The sequence below is a fragment of the Salvelinus namaycush genome, chromosome 5 (assembly GCF_016432855.1).
Source record: "Salvelinus namaycush isolate Seneca chromosome 5, SaNama_1.0, whole genome shotgun sequence".
NCBI classification, from domain to species: domain Eukaryota; kingdom Metazoa; phylum Chordata; class Actinopteri; order Salmoniformes; family Salmonidae; genus Salvelinus; species Salvelinus namaycush.
The window spans coordinates 5,366,459-5,390,770 of NC_052311.1; the positions used below are offsets into that span (position 1 = coordinate 5,366,459).

Genomic DNA, 24,312 nt, shown 5'->3' on the forward strand with positions numbered 1-24,312 from the left:
AAACTAAACTGCCCCAAAAGGGAATTTGATTTGCACATCTTGAACACAGAAATCATAAAGAATTGCATACAACATTCAACTACAAAAATATTATATCAATGAAAAAAAGATCTGAAAAAACACACCTGGATGACGGTGGTTCCTGGTGGCATGTTCTCAGCCAGGAAGGCCTTGTAAGGGTTGGCCTCGAACACCGGCACATTGTCATTCACATCCTGGACCTGGATGCTGACCGACACCAGCGAGGCAACGTCGGTCCCGTTGTGGTTGCCTTGAGCAATAACATCTATCTGATACCACTTGGTCTTCTCGTGGTCAATGCTCTTCTGGACGAGTAGAGTACCGCTCTCTTTATCCAGAGCAAACACTCTGTCTCTGTTACTCTCCACTGTGTTGCCATTGACCAGTCTGTAGATGACTGGCATGTCAGAGTCAGCCTTGATCATCCCGATCTCTGTTCCAATGGAGATGTCCTCGGCTGCGGAGAAAGTGTACAGTGGCTCGGAGAACTTCGGAAGAGGGACCTCAGGTGGTACTACTTTCAACTGCACTGGAACCGTGGAGTTGTAGAACGGTAATCCGCCGTCCCGCGCCTTGACTTTGAAGTTTAATATCTTGTTCTCTTGACCTATAAGGCTCTCTTTGACGCTGACTATGCCAGTGAAGGGGTTGATCTCGATGATGTCCTGGGTCACTTCCTCTGCTTCGTCCACGGTGTAGGTGACGTCAGCATTTTTACCGTCGTCTGCATCGTATGCCATTATCTGAATCACTGGAGAACCTTTGTTTACAGTAGACTGGATTGAGACCTGATACTCTGATGCTTTGAATTGAGGGGCATTATCATTCTCATCTGTCAGGATAATCTTCACAGTGCAGAACGCTACTTTCCCTCCTCCATCTTTAGCCATCACCTTGATGGCGATCACTCTTTGAGATGGGTTCTCTCGATCTAAAGGTTGAGATGTTACGATCTGTCCATTCTTGTCTATGGAGAATTTGTCATCTGCCAGTTTGTTGATGATGGTGTAGTCCACACTGCCGTAAGGTCCATCGTCAGGATCTATGGCGGCCAGGCGAATCACACGTGTTCCAGCCTCAGCGTTCTCAGCTAGTTCCGCCTCGTAGATGTTTTTGTTGAAATAGGGGCTGTGTTTATTAGTGTTCATCATATCAATGTTCACAGGGGCTGTATTCTGGAAAACTCCATCTGACACAGCCACGGTGAGGTTGTAGAATGGGTTCACATTTCTCTTGCAGACGTTAGAAAAGGAGATAATCCCAGAGGATTCGTTGATGGCGAAGTATCTTCCCTCATTACCTGAGAGGATCTTATACTGTAGATTGTTCAAGTCTCTTGTGTCGGGGTCCAAACCTTGAATTCTTATGACGATGTGGCCACATTTGGCCAATTCATCCAGTGTTGCCTGATAGTGGGTCTTGGAGAAGTTTGGAGGGTTATCGTTGACATCGGTTATGTTAACAATGACATAGGCATCCCTGCTCAACGGGTTCGTGCCATTATCTATGGCTTTGATCTTTAACTGGAAGTGTTTTGTCTTCTCATAGTCCAACACCTGTGTCGTAACAATTAGACCACTCTGGGGGTCTATTTTAAAGAAGTCCGTTTCATTTTCCCCCGTCCCCAAAATATGGAAGGTTAAGTCTCTATTCCTGCCTGAGTCTCTATCTGTGGCTGATATCTGTAACACAGACGTGCCTATGGGTAATCCTTCAGGTATATCCACTGTGTCAGTCAGCTTGGAGAAGACTGGAGCGTTATCGTTAACATCTTCAACCTCTATTCCGACAGCGGCCTCTGAAAAGGAGCCTGTCACAGAGTCAGTGGCTCGTACCGTCAATAGATGCATTGTCTGACTTTCATAGTCCAATAAATCAGTGACACTCAACACTCCTGTTTTAAAATCTATGTGAAAGTTTTTTGAGGCATTCTTCTCTTCCAGATTGTAAATAAGCCGGTATCCTTCAGGGTTTCTTGCTTGTACATGCAAGATGGTGGCGAAGGGAGATATGTTTTCAGGGACTTTCAGAAGATAGAGCAAAGTCTGAAAAATGGGATTGGTGCGATTTCTCAAAGTGATACTCAGCTCTGCTGAAGTGGTCCGACTGGGCGAGCCCTCATCTGTGGCCAGGACAGTCAGGGCATATTTATTGGTAGCTTCAAAGTCTATAGGCCGCTGAAGGGACACGTCACCAACATATGGGTCTATCCTAAAGAGATCAAAATCCTCCTCCAACAAGTACATAATAGAGCCATTTTCTCCAAGATCACTGTCGGACGCCATGACTTGAAAGATTACATCTCCTGGGTCCGTGTCTTCAGAGATCATCATGGAGTGAGGCAGGTTCAAGAACCTCGGTGGATTGTCATTGATGTCAACTATGTAAACGTTGACATGGGTTATTGCCCTGCGAGGGGGACTCCTCATGTCTCTCACCTCCACCACTATGTCATAGACATCCTGCTCCTCTCTGTCGAAGGGGACGCTGGTGGTCTCAAGCACGCCTGATGTTGGGACTATAGAAAACCGTCCCATTGGGTTCAATACAGAGTAAATTAGAGGCTCGTTCAAGTAACTACCTGAAGCTCTCAACACAGCTAACATTTTGACCGTCATCGAGTTCTCCTCAATGGTGGCTGCATACAATTCCTGCTCAAATTTAAGATGGCCGCCTGCTGTTATGTTGGTGACGTTTATCTTAACTGTGGCAAGGTCTTTGTACAGGCCATCAGAGGCTTTGACCAGCAGCTGGTAAAATGATTTAAACTTTGAAACATTGTTTACAGAGATAGTACCAGTGGAAGGATGAATGAGAAAAGCATCTTGAAGGTTGCCCTCTATGAGGCTGTACGAGACAGCTGAATCTGCATCTTGTGCCATGACCCGTACAACCTCCATCTCTCTGACAGGAGGGAAGACGATGGACAACTCGTATACCGGCCTAGCAAATTTGGGGGAACAGTCATTAAAATCCAGGACACGGATTGTGACTCTGGCTGGCTCTGCTGCGCACAGCGACGGTTCCCCTGAGTCCCGTACCTGAATGCTGAAGTGAAACTCTGGTGATTCTTCAAAGTCCACCTCCGATATCACAGAGAGTGTACCCATGCTGGGATCTATCTTGAAGACTTTCATCGCTTCCGGTTCCAGGATTTGGAAGACTAGGAGAGAGTTAGAGTCCCTGTCAGCATCAGAGGCTCGTATCACCAGAGGTGTGTTGCTCTCCCCCATCACCATGCTGTTTATGTGAGCAGACTCACTAATCTGGCCATGGAATTTCTCCTGGAGGAACACCGGTGGGTTATCATTCTCATCCATCACATAGACGTAAACAACCGTATCTGACGAGGATCCTGTCGAGGTGCTGGCACGCACTTTGAGTCTGTACGAGAAACACTCCTCGAAGTTGAGGCTCATTTGGACCGAGAGAACTCCGGACTCTGCATTGATGTGGAACGTTCCGTTAGGGTCTCCATCTTTGATGCTGTAGTGGACTGCGGATGGGCTGGCTGCAGAGACAGTGATCACGGGAGTTCCCAGAGGACTGGCTTCACTGACTTCTGAGAAGTACTCATCAGAGGGGAACCTGGGAGAGAAAAGAGAGCATGTTTTTTATTAGCAATTAGGAAAGCAGTACATAATATCAATAGTAGCTGACGTTGAATTATTTGATACAATTTACAAATTAAAACATTTAAGAATGATCAAACAACATAATACTACGTTATATACATATTAACCTGGGAGGGGTTCTGTCTGAGAGCAGGATGGTGATGGAGACAGAACAGAGATCGCTGTGCTGGGGGAAACCCTGGTCTGTGGCCTTCACTGTCAGATGGAACTGCTCCTGGGGTAGGCTGTCCAGAGGTTTGGCGATAGTGATACTCCCCAGCTCGCCATCAATGTCAAAGGTGTTGTCGACATTCCCTGGAAAGACAAACAATGACCAAATAAAAATGAACAAATTATTTTACAAACATATTTTTGGTGTATATAATGTTTTAAATTGTCAACACATTTGCCTATATGTGAGGGTAAAGTACAAATCTATCTCAAATAATGATTTTAGAATAGACTATACTTCTATAGCACTCTTTTAAAGAATGCTAAAAACAGATTATCATGCTTGAAGAACATTCACAATTCAAATCCATCATAATCTACCCCCCATAATCTCTGATCTGTGTTGTACCTGAGTGAAGGGAGTAAATAATCTGAGCGTTGCTCCCCATGTCCTTATCCAGCGCCTTGACACGCAGCACCTCTGTCCCAGCCGCAGCCAGATTGGTGATAGTGCCCTCATAGCCGGCTGTCATGAAGGCAGGAGAGTGGTCGTTGCAGTCCTCCACATAAACCACTGCCTTCACAAAGTTTCTTTTCACTGGCATCTTCTGATCTCGAACCTACAGAGTAAAAAGAGATGGTGAGAGCAGGACAGTGTAGGGACGTTAACTTAATCCAAATTCAAACTCCTAGATAACCCCCAAAAAACGATTGCTATAATCTGACAGAGAGTACTTTATAAAACTGTTATGATAGATACGCTGTACTTTAGATCGTCGTGTTTTTAAACGGCGAGGGAAGATGAAAAGGAGACATCAGTAAAAACATCAACAACGTTACCATCACAATGAGCGTGTGCACAGAACGCTTCTCACGGTCCAGCTGCTCAGTTATCACCAGAACACCACTCTTAGGGTCCAGATGGAAGTTCTTCAGGCTGTCTGGATGGACGCTGCTGTGGAGCGAGTAGATGAGTTTGCTGTTGCTGTCTCGGTCCTGAGCAGAGATGTGGAGGATGTCCTTCCGTGGAGAGGTGTCTTCCGGTACTCTGACCTCGTAGATGGACGTCATGAACATGGGTCGATGCTCGTTCATGTCCAGCACACGGATATATGTCTAGGAGACAGACAGACAGACAGGAAGAGCAACTTAATCAAAAGTTTTACCATAACTACTAATTTACTATGTATTTCATATGTGTATCACCTGTGTGGTTGCGACCTGATGCCCGTCTGTAACCTGTACAGTCAGATTATAGGTTGACTTCTTCCCTGCATCCAGAGGCCTGGCGATCACGATGCTTCCTGTGTTCCTGTCAATGTCAAAGTCCTGCTCTTCATCGCCCCCTGGGAACAACACAACAGATAGGAGACGGTATAAATAAATCGATATCATTCCATCAGCCAATACAAGGACAGTTTGAAGTTTGACAGTTCTACATTTTGACTGTTGAAAGGCCTCAGTGGAAGCCTGCCCAGAGCCCCTCAGGATGTTTGGCTTCGTGTGTGTCTGTTACTGAAACTGGCTCCAATGGCCTTATTGGAGGAGTGAGTGAGAGCCTATACAGCAGTTGTGACACACAGGTGTGTCACCCAGAATCATAATGACTTGGCTGTGATTGGAGGATCATTCTTTCTACAGATGGACGTGTGGGCAGCTGTTTGGAGCGTCCACTGGAAACGGAGTTTGCCCAGTCAGGACAGTAGGAAAGACAAGAAAACATTCCAAAAACTACTGTTTCACCGCTTTGAATGACGGCCATCGCCCCGAATGAGTGCGTGTGAATACGGAATATGAGCTAAGAGGCCCTCCTCTCACTGAACATGGCCACAAACACACATACTGTATTGCACCCTCAACAGTTAAGAAGCATTAATCCCTGTGCATACTATGCCTCGTTTACTGAGAGCAAAAAGCCAACAATCTGCCAGTATGGGGCCAACGAACCACCGTCATCCTCACATGTTCAGCCATGTATGTATTGATGACAGAAAACAAGGTTGCAGAAAAGGGTCTACCCCCCCGTGTCCAAGTGTACCAGAATAAGTGTAACACAATTGTTTAAGGGGAAAAATTTGGCAGCGACACACTTTGAACAGACGCCGTGAACAGTAGGGGTAAAGCTCATGCTTGTTCAGCCAGATGGTGTTTATTAAGAAATAGATGCACCTTTTCAAGGCTCACATGACTCCATTTTAAAACAAGCTTTGCCTTCTAATATTACCAGTGGGACTACATGAAAATAGGGAATTTTAAAAATGTCACTTCTCCCACAAAATGTTGAGCATTATTGAAAAATGTATCATATGTTTAGATTTCTAGTTGGTGCTTTTGCAACATTTGAAAAAAACTTGATTGATGGTTGATGTTGATGTTAATGGGCATGAATCTTCCCACTGGGCACAGACGTCAATTCAACGTCTATTCCACATTGGTTCAACGTAATTTCAGTGAAATGACGTGGAAACAACGTTGATTCAACCAGTGTGTGCCCAGTGGGATGTTTGCTTTTGGTCTTAATTTAAGGTAAAGGTTAGCAGTGTGGTTAAGGTTAGGGTTAGGCATTAGGGTTAGCAGTGTGGTTAAGGTTAGGGTTAGGCATTAGGGTTAGCAGTGTGGTTAAGGTTAGGGTTAGGCATTAGGGTTAGCAGTGTGGTTAAGGTTAGGGTTAGGCATTAGGGTTAGCAGTGTGGTTAAGGTTAGGGTTAGGCATTAGGGTTAGCAGTGTGGTTAAGGTTAGGGTTAGGCATTAGGGTTAGCAGTGTGGTTAAGGTTAGGGTTAGGCATTAGGGTTAGCAGTGTGGTTAAGGTTAGGGTTAGGCATTAGGGTTAGCAGTGTGGTTAAGGTTAGGGTTAGGCATTAGGGTTAGCAGTGTGGTTAAGGTTAAGGTTAGGCATTAGTGTTAGCAGTGTGGTTAAGGTTAGGGTTAGGCATTAGGGTTAGCAGTGTGGTTAAGGTTAGGGTTAGGCATTAGGGTTAGCAGTGTAGTTAAGGTTAGGGTTAGGCATTAGGGTTAGCAGTGTGGTTAAGGTTAGGGTTAGGCATTAGGGTTAGCAGTGTGGTTAAGGTTAGGGTTAGGCATTAGGGTTAGCAGTGTGGTTAAGGTTAGGGTTAGGCATTAGGGTTAGCAGTGTGGTTAAGGTTAGGGTTAGGCATTAGGGTTAGCAGTGTGGTTAAGGTTAGGCATTAGGGTTAGCAGTGTGGTTAGGGTTAGGCATTAGGGTTAGCAGTGTGGTTAAGGTTAGGGTTAGGCATTAGGGTTAGCAGTGTGGTTAAGGTTAGGGTTAGGCATTAGGGTTAGCAGTGTGGTTAAGGTTAGGGTTAGGCATTAGGGTTAGCAGTGTGGTTAAGGTTAGGGTTAGGCATTAGGGTTAGCAGTGTGGTTAAGGTTAAGGTTAGGCATTAGGGTTAGCAGTGTGGTTAAGGTTAGGGTTAGGCATTAGGGTTAGCAGTGTGGTTAAGGTTAGGGTTAGGCATTAGGGTTAGCAGTGTGGTTAAGGTTAGGGTTAGGCATTAGGGTTAGCAGTGTGGTTAAGGTTAGGGTTAGGCATTAGGGTTAGCAGTGTGGTTAAGGTTAGGCATTAGGGTTAGCAGTGTGGTTAGGGTTAGGCATTAGGGTTAGCAGTGTGGTTAAGGTTAGGTTTAGGCATTAGGGTTAGCAGTGTGGTTAAGGTTAGGGTTAGGCATTAGGGTTAGCAGTGTGGTTAAGGTTAGGGTTAGGCATTAGGGTTAGCAGTGTGGTTAAGGTTAGGGTTAGGCATTAGGGTTAGCAGTGTGGTTAAAGTTAGGTTTAGGTTTAAAATCAGATTTTATGACTTTGTGGCTGTGCCAGCTCGTGACCACACTGCAAAGCTGCCTGTAGAACAAGATTCATGATGAAAAACGCTAACCTGCGGAAAAATCAAACATCCAAAGTATCCAATGCCCAGATAAAAGATATTGCCAGACGGTTTGAAAGAGAAGTCATAGATTGCTTAAATATATAATGGGTTGAAAAGCAGCTGTCAGGGTCAAAGATCAAGTCAAATGAAAAGCTGAGGGCAACGCATTAGAACTGCATTGGCTGCCACATTTAGCCAGCAAATTCATTTCAAGACACTATCTAAAGTGCCATGGTTCGGTTAATGTACAGTACCAGTCAAAAGTTTGGACACACGTATTCATTCAAGGGTTTTTCTTTATTTTTTTTACTATTTTCTACATTGTAGAATAAAAGTGAAGACATCAAAACTATGAAATAACACATATGGAATCATGTAGTAACCAAAAAAGTGTTAAACAAATCTAAATATATTTTCTATTGAAGATTCTTCAAAGTTCATTAGAGTTAACTGCACCTCCGATTGCAGCACAAATAAATGCTTCACAGAGCTCCAACAACAGACATATGTCAACATCAACTGTTCAGAGGAGACTCTGTGAATCTGGCCTTCGTGGTCGAATTGCTGCAATGAAACCACTACTAAAGGACACCAATAATAAGAAGAGACCCTGGAAGAAGAAAAATAAAGAAAAACCCTGGAATGAGTAGCCGTGTCCAAACTTTTGACTGGTACTGTATGTCCCATAACAAAGCCTTGCTTTCATGGGAATATTTTCACAAACATATCTATGCAGCAGAAATGTTAATACCATAGTCTTATTTTAATGTGCTACCATAATTGGTGTTTGGGATCAAACCTTATTTTTTCCAAGTTAATCCAAGTTAATTTCAATGTCAAAGAGCTAGATGAATACTTTAGCAAAGGGTCAACAACGTGTTCTGCCACGTGGCCACGTGAGGCAGATCATCCATCAGAGTTAGACTCTGCCTATCCTGTCGTGTCCTGGCCCTTCATCTGAGGAAATATGGCTGTGTTCTCCTCATGCTGGGGTGTAGGGCACACACACACACACACACACACACACACACACACACACACACACACACACACACACACACACACACACACACACACACACACACACACACACACACACACACTGGGCCCCTGCCCCTCGCTGAGGTCTTATCTGCCACACCGAGACCAGGCCTGCTGCTCTGTTCAACAGCAGAGTGACATGAACTCAATCTACCATTATAGTTTACATGGTGCACAGAAAAACACACAGTGCACAGAAAAACACACAGCGCACAGCAAAACTCACAGCGCACAGCAAAACTCACAGCGCACAGCAAAACACACAGCGCACAGCAAAACTCACAGCGCACAGCAAAACTCACAGCGCACAGCAAAACTCACAGCGCACAGCAAAACTCACAGCGCACAGCAAAACTCACAGCGCACAGCAAAACTCACAGCGCACAGCAAAACACACAGCGCACAGCAAAACTCACAGCGCACAGCAAAACTCACAGCGCACAGCAAAACACACAGCGCACAGCAAAACACACAGCGCACAGCAAAACACACAGCGCACAGCAAAACACACAGCGCACAGCAAAACTCACAGCGCACAGCAAAACACGACTCCATGCCAGATTCTCATCATCAATAATAATCTATTTTCCTTCACAATCCATTTGCAATCTTTGATTGGTCACGTTTTGACTTGCCTTTAAGTACATTCCAAAAATGTGTGAAATGTTGATAGATCATTTTGACTCATTCCGTTTGGTCAGTTTAATAAAACAACTACTTTTACGGTAACTTTACTCTAAGCCTTTATTGTGTCAACTAAGATAACTTTTTTCTATAACAACATTAAATTACACACATCTGATCATATTTTCCAGGATGTTAGTTTCTATAAAATAGGCTGTAATTCTACACACTAAAAAAACACTTAGCTGTACTTATGCATGGTCCATATCATCAACACACGACATACTGCACATCTTCACACATCACTTTAAACACATCTAGTCATTTTAAACAACGCCATATATAATGTTTACATACCCTACATTACTCATCTCATATGTATATACTGTACTCTATACCATCTACTGCATCTTGCCTATGCCGCTCGGCCAACGCTCATCCATATATTTATATGTACATATTCTTATTCATTCCTTTACACTTGTGTGTATAAAGTAGTTGTTGTGAAATTGTTAGATTACTTGTTAGATATTACTGCACGGTCGGAACTAGAAGCACAAGCATTTCGCTACACTCGCATTAACATCTGCTAACCATGTGTATGTGACCAATAAAAGTTTGCTTTGATTTGATTTGACGTCAGAGTTACCGATATTAGTCCTCACCTGTGATGTCATACCACAGTAGCCTCTGTGTCTCTGTGAGGATGATCCCCACCATGTGAGTGACAGGATCTGTCTCCATGACAGTGAAGGTGAAGTGTGGCTCGTCAAACGTCAGCGGATCGGAGGTGGGCGTCGGCTTGGGGATCCACTCTACGTCGAGGCGGACTGTCGACGATCTCACCGGGCTCCCATGGTCCTCTGCTTTGATCTGACAGAGGGAATGGATGGGATGGAGAGGACAACGCTAATGTTATTGCGCTGGGGTGTGGATCTTTGTGTTACTCATCACACTACATGAGAACATGACATGGTTGGTGTTCATCACAATGGTGTTCACGTGCAACTCCACATGCAAGTTTACAGTCTGCATGTGAACGAAAGTCATGAAAGAAGATGTGGTTGTTTTGGTTTCGGCATAGCAGGTGTCCTAAAGAGTGCTCCACCATTGCGTGTGGTTGTGAAAAGCAGAAGAATCTGTGGAACATGTTAACTATGTGGTTGTATTATGATCGTGTCCACGTACCGTGAGGATGCTGTAGTTGCCTGCTGTAAAGTCTCCCCGTGCCGTCACCACCCCAGTGTCTGGATGGATCTCAAACCTCTCGTCCTGGTTGTCCTGGAAACTGAAGGTGACCTCAGCATTGGGTCCTTCATCGTCGTCCTGGGCAACCATACGACACACCACCGCCTGTGGTTCCGCCCCCTGACCCCTGTGTTGCTCAGGTAGTTTGACCTGGAACCAATCAATGAATTAATCAGTCACATTTATTTATAAAAGCCCATTATTACATCAGCAGTTGACACAAAGTGCTTTAATAGTAAGTAAGGCTGAATGGCATCCTATTCCCTAATTAGTGCACTAATTTTAACCAGATATGGTCCAAGTCAAAAGTAGTGCACAATGGCTGCGTTTAAACAGCCAGCCCAACTCAGATATACAGTGCCTTGCAAAACTATTCATCCCCTTTGGCATTTTTCCTATTTTGTTGCATTACAACCTGTAATTTAAATGGATTTTTATTTGGATTTCATGTAATGGACATACACAAAATAGTCCAAATTGGTGAAGTGAAATTAAAAAAATGTGCTTCTTTCAAAAAATTCAAAAGAAAAGTTTTTGAAATATGTATTATATGTATTCACCCCCTTTGCTATGAAGCCCCTAAATAAGATCTGGTGCAACCAATCACCTTCAGAAGTCACATATTTAGTTAAATCAAGTCCACCTGTGTGCAATCTAAGTGTCACATGATCTGTCACATGATCTCAGTATATATACACCTGTTCTGAAAGGCCCCATAGTCTGCAACACCACTAAGCAAGGGGCACCATGAAGAGCAAGGAGCTCTCCAAACAGGTCAGGGACAAAGTTGTGGAGAAGTACAGATCAGGGTTGGGTTATAAAAAAAGATCCGAAACTTTGAACATCCCACAGAGCACCATTAAATCCATTATTAAAAAATGGAGAGAATATGGCACCACAACAAACCTGCCATGAGAGGGCCGCCCACCAAAACTCATGGACCAGGCAAGGAGGGCATTAATCAGAGAGGCAACAAAGAGACCAAATATAACCCTGAAGGAGTTGCAAAGCTCCACAGCGGAGATTGGAGTATCTGTCAATAGGACCACTTTAAGCCGTACACTCCACGGAGCTGGGCTTTACGGAAGAGTGGCCAGAAAAAAAGCCATTGCTTAAAGAAAAAAATAAGCAAACACGTTTGGTGTTCGCCAAAAGGTATGTGGGAGACTCCCCAAACATATGGAAGAAGGTACTCTGGTCAGATGAGACTAAAATTGAGGTTTTGGCTATCAAGGAAAACGCTATGTCTGGCGCAAACCCAACACCTCTCATCACCCATCACCATCCCCACAGTGAAGCATGGTGGTGGCAGCATCATGCTGTGGATATGTTTTTCATCGGCAGGGACTGGGAAACTGGTCAGAATTGAAGGAACAATGGATGGCGCTAAATACAGGGAAATTCTTAAGGGAAACCTGTTTCAGTCTTCCAGAGATTTGAGACTGGGACAGAGGTTCACCCTCCAGCAAGATAATGACCCTACGCATACTGCTAAAACAACACTCAAATGTTTTAAGGGGAAACATTGAAATGTCTTGGAATGGCCTAGTCAAAGCCCAGACCTCAATCCAATTGAGAATCTGTTGTATGACTTAAAGATTGCTGTACCCCAGCGGAACCCATCCAACTTGAAGGAGCTGGAGCAGTTTTGTCTTGAAGAATGGGCAAAAATCCCAGTGGCTAGATGTGCCAAGCTTATAGAGACATGCCCCAAGAGACTTGCAGCTGTAATTGCAGCAAAAGGTGGCTCTACAAAGTATTGACTTTGGGGGGGGTGAATAGTTATGCTATAAAAAACAAATTGCATCTTCAAAGTGGTAGGCATGTTGTGTAAATCAAATGATATAAACCCCCCAAAATCTATTTTAATTCCAAGTTGTAAGGCAACAAAATAGGAAAAATACCAAGGGGGATGAATACTTTCACAAGCCACCGGTCAAAGTACCGGTCAAAAGATTCGACACACCTACTCATTCCAGTGTTTTGCTTTATTTTTACTATTTCTACATTGTTAAATAATAGTGAATCAAAACTATGAAATAACACATATGGAATAATGTAGTAACCAAAAAAGTGTTAAATCAAAAATATAAGTAGCCACCCTTTTGGGCTCCCGAGTGGCGCTGTGGTCTAAGGCAATGCATCTCAGTGCAAGAGATCTCACTGCAGTCCCTGGTTTGAATCCAGGCTGCATCACATCCGGCCGTGATTGGGAGTCCCATAGGGCAGAATTGGCCCAGCGTCGTCTGGGTTTGGCCGGGGTAGGCCGTCATTGTAAATAAGAATTTGTTCTTAACTGACTTGCCTAGTTAAATAAAGGTTAAATGAAAACTTATATTTAAAAGTTTGCCTTGATGACAGCTTTGCACACTCTTGGCGTTCTCTTAACCAGCTTCATGCTGGTTAAGAGAACACTGTCAGTGATTTATTTAGAATTCAAGGCACACTTGAATGCGCTTAGTGCGACTATGCGCTTAGTGCGACAAGAGTCTTGACTCTTGGTTGACAGTGTTGGGAGATGGGTAATGTAGTCTGAACACCACCAAGGTGAATTGGTTTAGTCTTGACTCTCTTTTCTTTGAAAGTTTCTTCAACAAGTGTGCCTTGTTAAAACTTCTTATGGCTGCAAGGGGCAGTATTGAGTAGCCAGTTAAATCGTGCCCATTTCAAACGGCCTCGTACTCAATTCTTGCTCGTACAATATGCATATTATTATTACTATTGGATAGAAAACACTCTCTAGTTTCTAAAACCGTTTGAATTATTTCTCTGAGTGAAACAGAACTCATTCTGCAGCACATTTCCTGACCAGGAAGTGGAATGTCAGAAATCGATGCTCTGTTCAACTTCCTGCCTATACATGGGCATGATACGTAAGAGTCTACGTACACTTCATACACCTTCCCCTGGTTGTCAAGAGGCGGTGAGAGAAGAAATTTCGTGTTTATCTTGGTCTGAGGTGGAATTAAAGCTCTTTGTATGACGTGACCGTCCATTTCCTGTTTCTGGAGCGCGCGAAAGGGGACATGGATTTGCCTTCTGTTTAGCTGTCGTTATGGACGACTAACATCTCCGGTTTAGATTTTATTTGATACATGTGACCATATCATCGTAAAGTATGTTTTTTCAATATAGTTTAATCAGATTATTGAAATTTTTTCGGGAGTTTTGCCGTGTTCCGTTCTCTGACTTTGTTGACGTTGGAGAGATCCGTGCCACTTGGCAAGTGCCCATGCTAAATCAAGAGGGAAATTTGCCGTTCCAGATCCAAACAACGACTGTTCTGGACAAAGGACACCTTGTCCAACATTCTGACGGAAGATCACCAAAAGTAAGAAACATTTTATGATGCTATTTCTAATATCTGTCGTGCATGTGAACTGGTCGTCGGCGCCCAAGTGTTTCTGGCTATTGTGGCTACGCTAATATAACGCTATATTGTGTTTTCGCTGTAAAACACTTGATAAATCGGAAATATTGTCTGGAATCACAAGATGCCTGTCTTTCAATTGCTGTACACTATGTATTTTTCAGAAATGTTTTATGATGAGTATTTAGTTATTTGGCGTTGGTGTCTGTAATTTTTCTGTCTGCTTTCGGTGCAATTTCTGACTGTAGCTGCAATGTAAACTATGATTTATACCTGAAATATGCACATTTTTCTAACAAAACATATGCTATACAATAAATATGTTATCAGACTGTCATCTGATGAAGTTGTTTCTTGGTTAGTGGCTATTTATATCTTTATTTGGTCGAATTTGTGAAAGCTACTGATGGAGTAAAAAACTGATGGAGTAAGAAAAGTGGTGTCTTTTGCTAACGTGGTTAGCTAATAGATTTACATATTGTGTCTTCCCTATAAAACATTTAAAAAATCGGACATGTTGGCTTGATTCACAAGATGTGTACCTTTCATATGCTGTATTGGACTTGTTAATGTGTGAAAGTTAAATATTTAAAAAAAAATATCTTTTGAATTTCGCGCCCTGCACTTTGAGCTGGCTGTTGTCATAAGTGTACCGACGTCGGGCTTGCACGCCAAACAGGTTAAAAGTTAATTTGTAGAATTTCTTTCCTTCTTAATGCGTTTGAGCCAATCAGTTGTGTTGTGACAAGGTAGGGTTAGTATACAGAATATAGCCCTGTTTGGTAAAAGACCAAGTCTATATTATGGCAAGAACAGCTCAAATAAGCTAAGAGAAACAACAGTCCTTCATTACTTTTAGACATGAAGGTCAGGCAATGCAGAAAATTTCAAGAACTTTGAAAGTTTCTTCAAGTGCAGTCATAAAAACCATCAAGCACTATGATGAAACTGGCTCTCATGAGGACCGCCACAGGAAAGGAAAACCCAGAGTTACCTCTGCTGCAGAGGATAAGTTCATTAGAGTTAACTGCACCTCAGATTGCAGCCCAAATAAATGCTTCACAGAGTTCAAGTAACAGATACATCTCAACATCAGCTGTTCGGAGGAGACTGCGTGAATCAGGCCTTCATGGTCAATTTGCTGCAAAGAAACCACTACTAACGGACACCAATAATAAGAAAAGACTTGCTTGGGCCAAGAAACACAAGCAATATTAGACCGGGGGAAATCTGTCCTTTGGTTTGATGAGTCCAAATTTGAGATTTCCAACTGCCATCTTTTTGTGAGATGCTGGGTAGGTGAACGGATGATCTCCGCATGTGTGGTTCCCACCGTGAAGCATGGAGGAGGAGGTGTGATTATGTGGGGGTGCTTTGCTGGTGACACTGTCAGTGATTTATTTAGAATTCAAGGCACACTTAAATGCGCTTAGTGCGACTATCATTTGTTTTTCAACAGGACAACGACCCAAAACACCTCCAGGCGATGTAAGGGCTATTTGAACAAGGAGAGTGATGGAGTGCTGCATCAGATGACCTGGCCCCCACAATCAACTGACCTCAACCCAACTGAGATGGTTTGGGATGAGTTGGACCACAGAGTGAAGGAAAAGCAGCCAACAAGTGCTCAGCATATGTGGGAACTCCTTCAAGACTGTTGGAAAAGCATTCCTCATGAAGCTTGTTGAGAGATGTCATCAAGGCAAAGGGTGGCTACTTTGAAGAATCTAAAATCTAAAATCTATTTATATTTGTTTAATTAACACTTTTTTTGGTTTCTACATGATTCCATATGTGTTATTTTTATAGTTTTGATGTCTTCACTATCATTCTACAATGTAGAAAATAGTACAAATAAAGAAAAACCCTTTAATGAGTAGGTGTGTCAAAAATTTTGACTGGCACTGTATATGTGTTTTTTCTTTCACTCAGTGGTGGATTTAGGTGACATGGGCAGCCGCTCAGGGCGGCGTTTTGCCGGGGGCGGCACGGGGCTCCACCACAAAAAAAATCGTAATGGTGACATTTGTGCGATCGGTTTTCTTTCGCTCATTTGCACGTAACGTCAATGATATCATGTCACCGTGTGGGACTGTGGGTCAATTAACCTTGTCGGAGTGGGCGCCCTGATTCTAGTTTGTGAGCTAGGCAGGCTACTGCATGGGAAGGTCTCCTACTCAGAAGTACAAGATGGGGAGGGGGGCGGGTGTAGGTTGACCTCAGGTCTCCCCACCGGAAGCCCGAGTTAGGGGGAGCGGTAGAATCTATCAAATAGGGCACCTCTAACTTTGTACAGTACTAATGCAACTAGTAAAATCAGTCACACTACGAAATGCTACCAAATAAACCACAATTCATTCATAACACTGTGAATGTACAGTAGTAGAACACTGTACAGTAGTTTCACAAACATACTGTTGCATTTTTTTCTGGTTTGGGCGAAATCGTTCAGAACAATATAAAACCAGTCTAAACACCACCAAGGTGAACTGGTTTAGTCTTGACTCTTGGTTGACAGTGTTGGGAGATGGGTAATGTAGTCTAAACACCACCAAGGTGAACTGGTTTAGTCTTGACTCTTGGTTGACAGTGTTGGGAGATGGGTAATGTAGTCTGAACACCACCAAGGTGAACTGGTTTAGTCTTGACTCTTGGTTGACAGTGTTGGGAGATGGGTAATGTAGTCTGAACACCACCAAGGTGAACTGGTTTAGTCTTGACTCTTGGTTGACAGTGTTGGGAGATGGGCAATGTAGTCTGAACACCACCAAGGTGAACTGGTTTAGTCTTGACTCTTGGTTGACAGTGTTGGGAGATGGGTAATGTAGTCTGAACACCACCAAGGTGAACTGGTTTAGTCTTGACTCTTGGTTGACAGTGTTGGGAGATGGGTAATGTAGTCTGAACACCACCAAGGTGAACTGGTTTAGTCTTGACTCTTGGTTGACAGTGTTGGGAGATGGGTAATGTAGTCTGAACACCACCAAGGTGAACTGGTTTAGTCTTAAATTGGTTGACAGTGTTGGGAGATGGGTAATGTAGTCTGAACACCACCAAGGTGAACTGGTTTAGTCTTGACTCTTGGTTGACAGTGTTGGGAGATGGGTAATGTAGTCTGCACACCACCAAGGTGAATTGGTTTAGTCTTGACTCTTGGTTGACAGTGTTGGGAGATGGGTAATGTAGTCTGCACACCACCAAGGTGAATTGGTTTAGTCTTGACTCTTGGTTGACAGTGTTGGGAGATGGGTAATGTATTGACACTCGAGTGCCAAATCAACACAAATTTGTTTCTATTTGTCTTTGTTACTTATTTTTTATATTTATGAGTCTTATTTTTGTATATATTTTTATAATTATATAGTTTTAAATGTTATGATTATTTATTTGTCTTGTTCCAAACGTCTGAATAAAAAGTACAGTTAGTGCAGAATGGTGCTTTTTTTGTGGGGGCGGGGGGCGCTGAAGGGGGGGTTCGCCCAGGAAGCCATACAGCTAGAACCGCCACTGCTTTCACTAATTGGTATTTTGACCAATTAGATCAGCTCTGAAAAAAATATCCGATGTTAAAAGATCTGATGTAATTGGACAAAAGACAAATGAGTGGAAAAAATATCAAATTTGGGCTGCCTGTATAAACACAGCCTATGCAAGAAATAGGGTGCCCTTTCGGACGCTGACCCGAAACCCCAAAGAGCCAATAGAAGCAGACCTGGAAGAGCTTGTGGTTGAACTGGGGTCTGTTGTCATTCTCATCCAGCACCTGGATGATCACTGTAGAGGTGGAGTGGAGAACAGGAGCTCCGTTGTCTGACACTATCACCTGAGAGGAGAAGAGGGGGAAGACGGTTAGTCTAACAATAGGATATGGAGGTTTGATTGAGACTTAAATGAAATAAAAAAGTTTTATGTATCATAAATCACATATATTTTGTGAGAAATGTTATTTATCAAGACCACACATAGATATAGTTATAGAGTAGTTTAAGCTCTCATTTCAGGCCTTTTTAACGATCTCATAAAAACAGGCACATGTTGTTTAATGACAAGCAGGTGTCTCAGTCTCCTACCTCGATACTGTGCTCAGACTTCTGTTCCCGGTCCAGAGAGGTCAGAGTGTTGATGACGCCTAAGAAAACAAACAGAGAGAGAAGGAAACAGAGAGAGGAGGAAACAGATAAAGAAGGAAACAGAGGGAGAAGGAATATGGGAGGGAAGGAGGATGAAGGAACAGGGTAATCAATATGAAGTCTTTCCCACATGGACAGCAGTAGCTGGTATCGTTCCACGAAATGAGTGCCTTTTGCGACCTTTTGGTATTTTATGTTGAATTAGATTTTTTTTTTAAAGCCTGTTATATTAAATTAAGTGCCATTTAATAAAGACCACATGGAGAGTTCAATAAATCAATAAATCTGATTTTTCTATGAATAAAGGCTTGCTAAATTGATAACATTTTTTACCCATTTAATCAAAATATGTCTCTTAGTTTCCCATCATTGTGAAGCCCTAGTTATTTTTTTACTTTGACAAAGTAATTTCTGGAGATCATTATTTATTTCATATGATAAGTGATTAATTTATGTCCTTCGCTCTTTTTGAGGTCAACCCTGATAGGGTGGCAGGTAGCCTAGTGGGTAAGAGCATTAGGCTAATAACAGGGAAGTTGCTGATTCAAATTGCAGAGCTGAGTTGGTGAAAAATCAGATGTGCCCTTGAGCAAGGCACTTAACCCTAATTGCTCCTGTAAGTTGCTCTGGATAAAATTGTGAACTGAACTCCTGTTTAAATGGATTGAAACTATTCAAATTCATAGAGTAAAAGCAGGTGAGCTGGTTCTTCCCTTTTTGTGCGTTTTGTGGTGGAAAAGTGGAAAAGTGAGCGGGTCGAACATAACACATCAACCTTGTTCAATTCAATTCAATTCAAGGGGCTTTATTAGCACGGGAAACATATGTTAACATTGCCAAAGCAAGTGAAGTAGATAATATACAAAAGTGAAATAAACAATAAAAATGATCACAAGTTCCCCATAAATAGACAGGTTAAAAATGTTTTTTTTTGTTTTTTTACGAATATTGTGAAGCTTGCATTCAGCTGCCTCTCCCTGTTGTAAACAACAAGCCTCCATTCCTCCTGTCACAAGGGGATTTATGGATTATTTAAGAACGTTAAAATCAGCTGAAATCAAATGTGTTTTTTTCCCACCTCTCAAAAGGCACCAAATTAGTGGAATGACCCAGCACACCTGTCACTGTCTGAGTCCCATGCAGCTGTTTAACTCTTCTGTCTTCCCACAACACCGTCTGTTTTACTAACAGTGCTTATGTGGCTTCATGGTCTAAACAAAGAAACCTCTGAGACATTTCTAGAACCTGTTATTTTGATAAAATACTCAACGTTTTAGGACTGTGGATACTTTAATAGTATAATGTGTGTTGCAGAAGTTAGCCATTACAATCCAGCAGGTCAACCTTTTTCATCATGGATGTTGTTCTGGAGGCAGCTCTGCAGAGTGGTCGCGAGCTGGCACAGCCACAAAGTCATAAAATCTGAATTTAACCCTAATGCCATAACCTTAACCACACCACTAACCCTAATGCCTAACGATAACATCAACCACACCACTAACCCTAATGCCTAATGATAACCTTAAATTAAGACCAAAAAGTAAATATTTGTTTTCATGAATTTTGACTTTACAGCTGGCCTAAGGGGAAATCGCTCAGTTCTGCCTCCAGGACAAGTCTTATGACAATAAACGTCAACCTGCTACAAACTGACTAGGTATCCCCCTTTCCCTTTCCCCTTTCCCAATCTATCCACTGATACACTGTCCACTACTGTATTGTCATTTGGTAAAGATTTCCCATGCTGCTTACGTCCCATTAACAGGCCAATTCTCCTGCCATGCTGCTACTGTCCCTTTAACAGACCAATTCTCCTGCCATGCTGCTACTGTCCCTTTAACAGACCAATTATCCTGCCATGCTGCTACTGTCCCTTTAACAGGCCAATTCTCCTGCCATGCTGCTACTGTCCCTTTAACAGGCCAATTCTCCTGCCATGCTGCTACTGCCCCTTTAACAGGCCAATTCTCCTGCCATGCTACTACTGTCCCTTTAACAGACCATTTCTCCTGCCATGCTGCTACTGTCCCTTTAACAGACCAATTATCCTGCCATGCTGCTACTGTCCCTTTAACAGGCCAATTCTCCTGCCATGCTGCTACTGCCCCTTTAACAGGCCAATTCTCCTGCCATGCTGCTACTGCCCCTTTAACAGGCCAATTCTCCTGCCATGCTGCTACTGTCCCTTTAACAGACCAATTCTCCTGCCATGCTGCTACTGTCCCTTTAACAGACCAATTCTCCTGCCATGCTGCTACTGTCCCTTTAACAGGCCAATTCTCCTGCCATGCTTCTACTGTCCCTTTAACAGGCCAATTCTCCTGCCATGCTGCTACTGTCCCTTTAACAGACCAATTCTCCTGCCATGCTACTACTGCCCCTTTAACAGGCCAATTCTCCTGCCATGCTGCTACTGTCCCATTAACAGGCCAATTCTCCTGCCATGCTGCTACTGTCCCTTTAACATACCAATTCTCCTGCCATGCTGCTACTATTCCTTTAACAGACCAATTCTCCTGCCATGCTGCTACTGTTCCTTTAACAGGCCAATTCTCCTGCCATGCTGCTACTGTCCCTTTAACAGGCCAATTCTCCTGCCATGCTGCTACTGTCCCTTTAACAGGCCAATTCTCCTGCCATGCTGCTACTGTCCCTTTAACAGGCCAATTCTCCTGCCATGCTGCTACCGTTCCTTTAACAGACCAATTCTCCTGCCATGCTGCTACTGTTCCTTTAACAGGCCAATTCTCCTGCCATGCTGCTACTGTTCCTTTAACAGGCCAATTATCCTGCCATGCTGCTACTGTCCCATTAACAGGCCAATTCTCCTGCCATGCTGCTACTGTTCCTTTAACAGGCCAATTATCCTGCCATGCTTCTACTGTCCCATTAACAGGCCAATTCTCCTGCCATGCTGCTACTGTTCCTTTAACAGGCCAATTCTCCTGCCATGCTACTACTGCCCCTTTAACAGGCCAATTCTCCTGCCATGCTGCTACTGTTCCTTTAACAGGCCAATTATCCTGCCATGCTGCTACTGTCCCATTAACAGGCCAATTCTCCTGCCATGCTGCTACTGTCCCTTTAACAGGCCAATTCTCCTGCCATGCTGCTACTGCCCCTTTAACAGACCAATTCTCCTGCCATGCTGCTATTGTCCCATTAACAGGCCAATTCTCCTGCCATGCTGCTACTGTTCCTTTAACAGGCCAATTATCCTGCCATGCTGCTACTGCCCCTTTAACAGGCCAATTCTGCTGCCATGCTGCTACTGTTCCTTTAACAGGCCAATTATCCTGCCATGCTGCTACTGCCCCTTTAACAGGCCAATTCTCCTGCCATGCTGCTACTGTTCCTTTAACAGGCCAATTATCCTGCCATGCTGCTACTGTCCCATTAACAGGCCAATTCTCCTGCCATGCTGCTACTGTTCCTTTAACAGGCCAATTATCCTGCCATGCCGCTACTGTCCCTTTAACAGACCAATTCTCCTGCCATGCTACTACTGTTCCTTTAACAGGCCAATTATCCTGCCATGCTGCTACTGCCCCTTTAACAGGCCAATTCTCCTGCCATGCTGCTACTGTCCCATTAACAGGCCAATTCTCCTGCCATGCTGCTACTGTCCCTTTAACAGACCAATTCTCCTGCCATGCTGCTACTGTTCCTTTAACAGACCAATTCTCCTGCCATGCTGCTACTGTCCCTTTAACAGGCCAATTCTCCTGCCATGCTGCTACTGTCCCTTTAACAGGCCAATTCTCCTGCCATGCTACTACTGCCCCTTTAACAGGCCAATTCTCCTGCCATGCTCCTACTGTCCCATTAACAGGCCAATTCTCCTGCCATGCTGCTACTGCTCCTTTAACAGGCCAATTATCCTGCCATGCTGCTACTGCCCCTTTAACAGGCCAATTCTCCTGCCATGCTGCTACTGTTCCTTTAACAGGCCAATTATCCTGCCATGCTGCTACTGTCCCATTAACAGGCCAATTCTCCTGCCATGCTGCTACTGTTCCTTTAACAGGCCAATTATCCTGCCATGCTGCTACTGTTCCTTTAACAGACCAATTCTCCTGCCATGCTACTACTGTTCCTTTAACAGGCCAATTATCCTGCCATGCTGCTACTGCCCCTTTAACAGGCCAATTCTCCTGCCATGCTGCTACTGTCCCATTAACAGGCCAATTCTCCTGCCATGCTGCTACTGTCCCTTTAACAGACCAATTCTCCTGCCATGCTGCTACTGTCCCTTTAACAGACCAATTCTCCTGCCATGCTGCTACTGTCCCATTAACAGGCCAATTCTCCTGCCATGCTGCTACTGTCCCTTTAACAGACCAATTCTCCTGCCATGCTGCTACTGTTCCTTTAACAGACCAATTCTCCTGCCATGCTGCTACTGTCCCTTTAACAGGCCAATTCTCCTGCCATGCTGCTACTGTCCCTTTAACAGGCCAATTCTCCTGCCATGCTGCTTCTGCCCCTTTAACAGACCAATTCTCCTGCCATGCTGCTTCTGTCCCTTTAACAGACCAATTCTCCTGCCATGCTGCTACTGTCCCATTAACAGGCCAATTCTCCTGCCATGCTGCTACTGTTCCTTTAACAGGCCAATTATCCTGCCATGCTGCTACTGCCCCTTTAACAGGCCAATTCTCCTGCCATGCTGCTACTGTTCCTTTAACAGGCCAATTATCCTGCCATGCTGCTACTGCCCCTTTAACAGGCCAATTCTCCTGCCATGCTGCTACTGTTCCTTTAACAGGCCAATTATCCTGCCATGCTGCTACTGTCCCATTAACAGGCCAATTCTCCTGCCATGCTGCTACTGTTCCTTTAACAGGCCAATTATCCTGCCATGCTGCTACTGTCCCATTAACAGGCCAAATATCCTGCCATGCTGCTACTGTTCCTTTAACAGGCCAATTCTCCTGCCATGCTGCTACTGTTCCTTTAACAGACCAATTATCCTGCCATGCTGCTACTGTCCCTTTAACAGACCAATTCTCCTGCCATGCTGCTACTGTCCCTTTAACAGGCCAATTCTCCTGCCATGCTGCTACTGCCCCTTTAACAGGCCAATTCTCCTGCCATGCTGCTACTGTCCCATTAACAGGCCAATTCTCCTGCCATGCTGCTACTGCCCCTTTAACAGGCCAATTCTCCTGCCATGCTGCTACTGTCCCATTAACAGGCCAATTCTCCTGCCATGCTGCTACTGTTCCTTTAACAGGCCAATTATAATGCCAAATTAAAGGGTCTATGAGTTCAGAAAACCTGGCGAAACAGGTTACATGACTGGTTTGGCCTTTTTCAACCGTGTTGAAATCTGGGTGAGGTTGTCTGTGTCACAGCCTGAGTTGATATCAGAGTAGTGGCCTACAGACTAAACATGCCTGAGAAACGTTAGTTTAGTTCACCACTCGACTGCCCCAAGTGACACCACAGGGACTGATTACCATGCAAGGGTGTGTATGTGTGTGTGTGTGTGTGTGTGTGTGTGTGTGTGTGTGTGTGTGTGTGTGTGTGTGTGTGTGTGTGTGTGTGTGTGTGTGTGTGTGTGTGTGTGTGTGTGTGTGTGTGTGTGTGTGTGTGTGTGTGTGTGTGTGTGCGTGCGGTGGGGGAGGGGGTTGAAGTGAGTGGAGATGATCATTTAAGGGGCATTTAGCTTTTACGGCACTCAAAACAAATCCTGCTGGGTCTTTAGTGGAGACATTATTTAGACAGGTGAGACACGTTAGAAAGTGTGCTACTGCTTTTATCATTCAGCTCAGACTTGTTGGTTTACATCCTGTGTCTGTGTTTTTGTAATGAAGTTGCCCTTCTCTGCTAGGCCTCCTTATAAAGAGGTCTCTTGACCTCCATATGTTTTCTTCTGGGGTGGCAGGTAGCCTTGAGGTTAGAGCGTTAGACTAGCAACTGAAAGATTGCTGGTTTGTGTCCCAGTGCAGACAAGGTGAAAAGCTTTCTCTGTGCCCTTGAGCAAGGCACTTAACACAATTGCTCTTGGGGTACTTGACGATGTGACCCCACCCCCTGGGGGAGATGGGATATGCAGAAAACACAATAACAGGACAAATATAAGCACCTCCAAAATATGAATATTTTCTAGTTTAGGTTTTTCTGTGTCTTCCAGCTGGTAATACAGCTATACTGCTTCTGTTTAAATGTATTACTGGTTCTTATCTGACTTTCTGCTGGGACATCT

General features: G+C 43.9%; 2 protein-coding genes across 2 annotated transcripts in view; one reads left to right on the top strand and one right to left on the bottom strand.

The window, feature by feature from the left end:
* The window catches only part of LOC120048907 (probable E3 ubiquitin-protein ligase MID2), a 1,198,409-nt gene that overhangs the window by 1,133,866 nt on the left and 40,231 nt on the right, over positions 1-24,312 (top strand). The window lies entirely within an intron of this gene.
* The window catches only part of LOC120047817 (protocadherin Fat 2-like), a 77,923-nt gene that overhangs the window by 41,407 nt on the left and 12,204 nt on the right, over positions 1-24,312 (bottom strand). The window contains exons 4-12 of the mRNA XM_038993356.1: positions 18,042-18,100; positions 17,684-17,794; positions 10,542-10,751; positions 10,019-10,226; positions 5,013-5,152; positions 4,647-4,922; positions 4,216-4,426; positions 3,764-3,950; positions 126-3,609 (exon numbers count right to left, since the gene is read on the bottom strand). Coding sequence (XP_038849284.1) covers positions 126-3,609; positions 3,764-3,950; positions 4,216-4,426; positions 4,647-4,922; positions 5,013-5,152; positions 10,019-10,226; positions 10,542-10,751; positions 17,684-17,794; positions 18,042-18,100 — 4,886 coding nt within the window. The remainder of the gene's footprint in view (positions 1-125; positions 3,610-3,763; positions 3,951-4,215; positions 4,427-4,646; positions 4,923-5,012; positions 5,153-10,018; positions 10,227-10,541; positions 10,752-17,683; positions 17,795-18,041; positions 18,101-24,312) is intronic.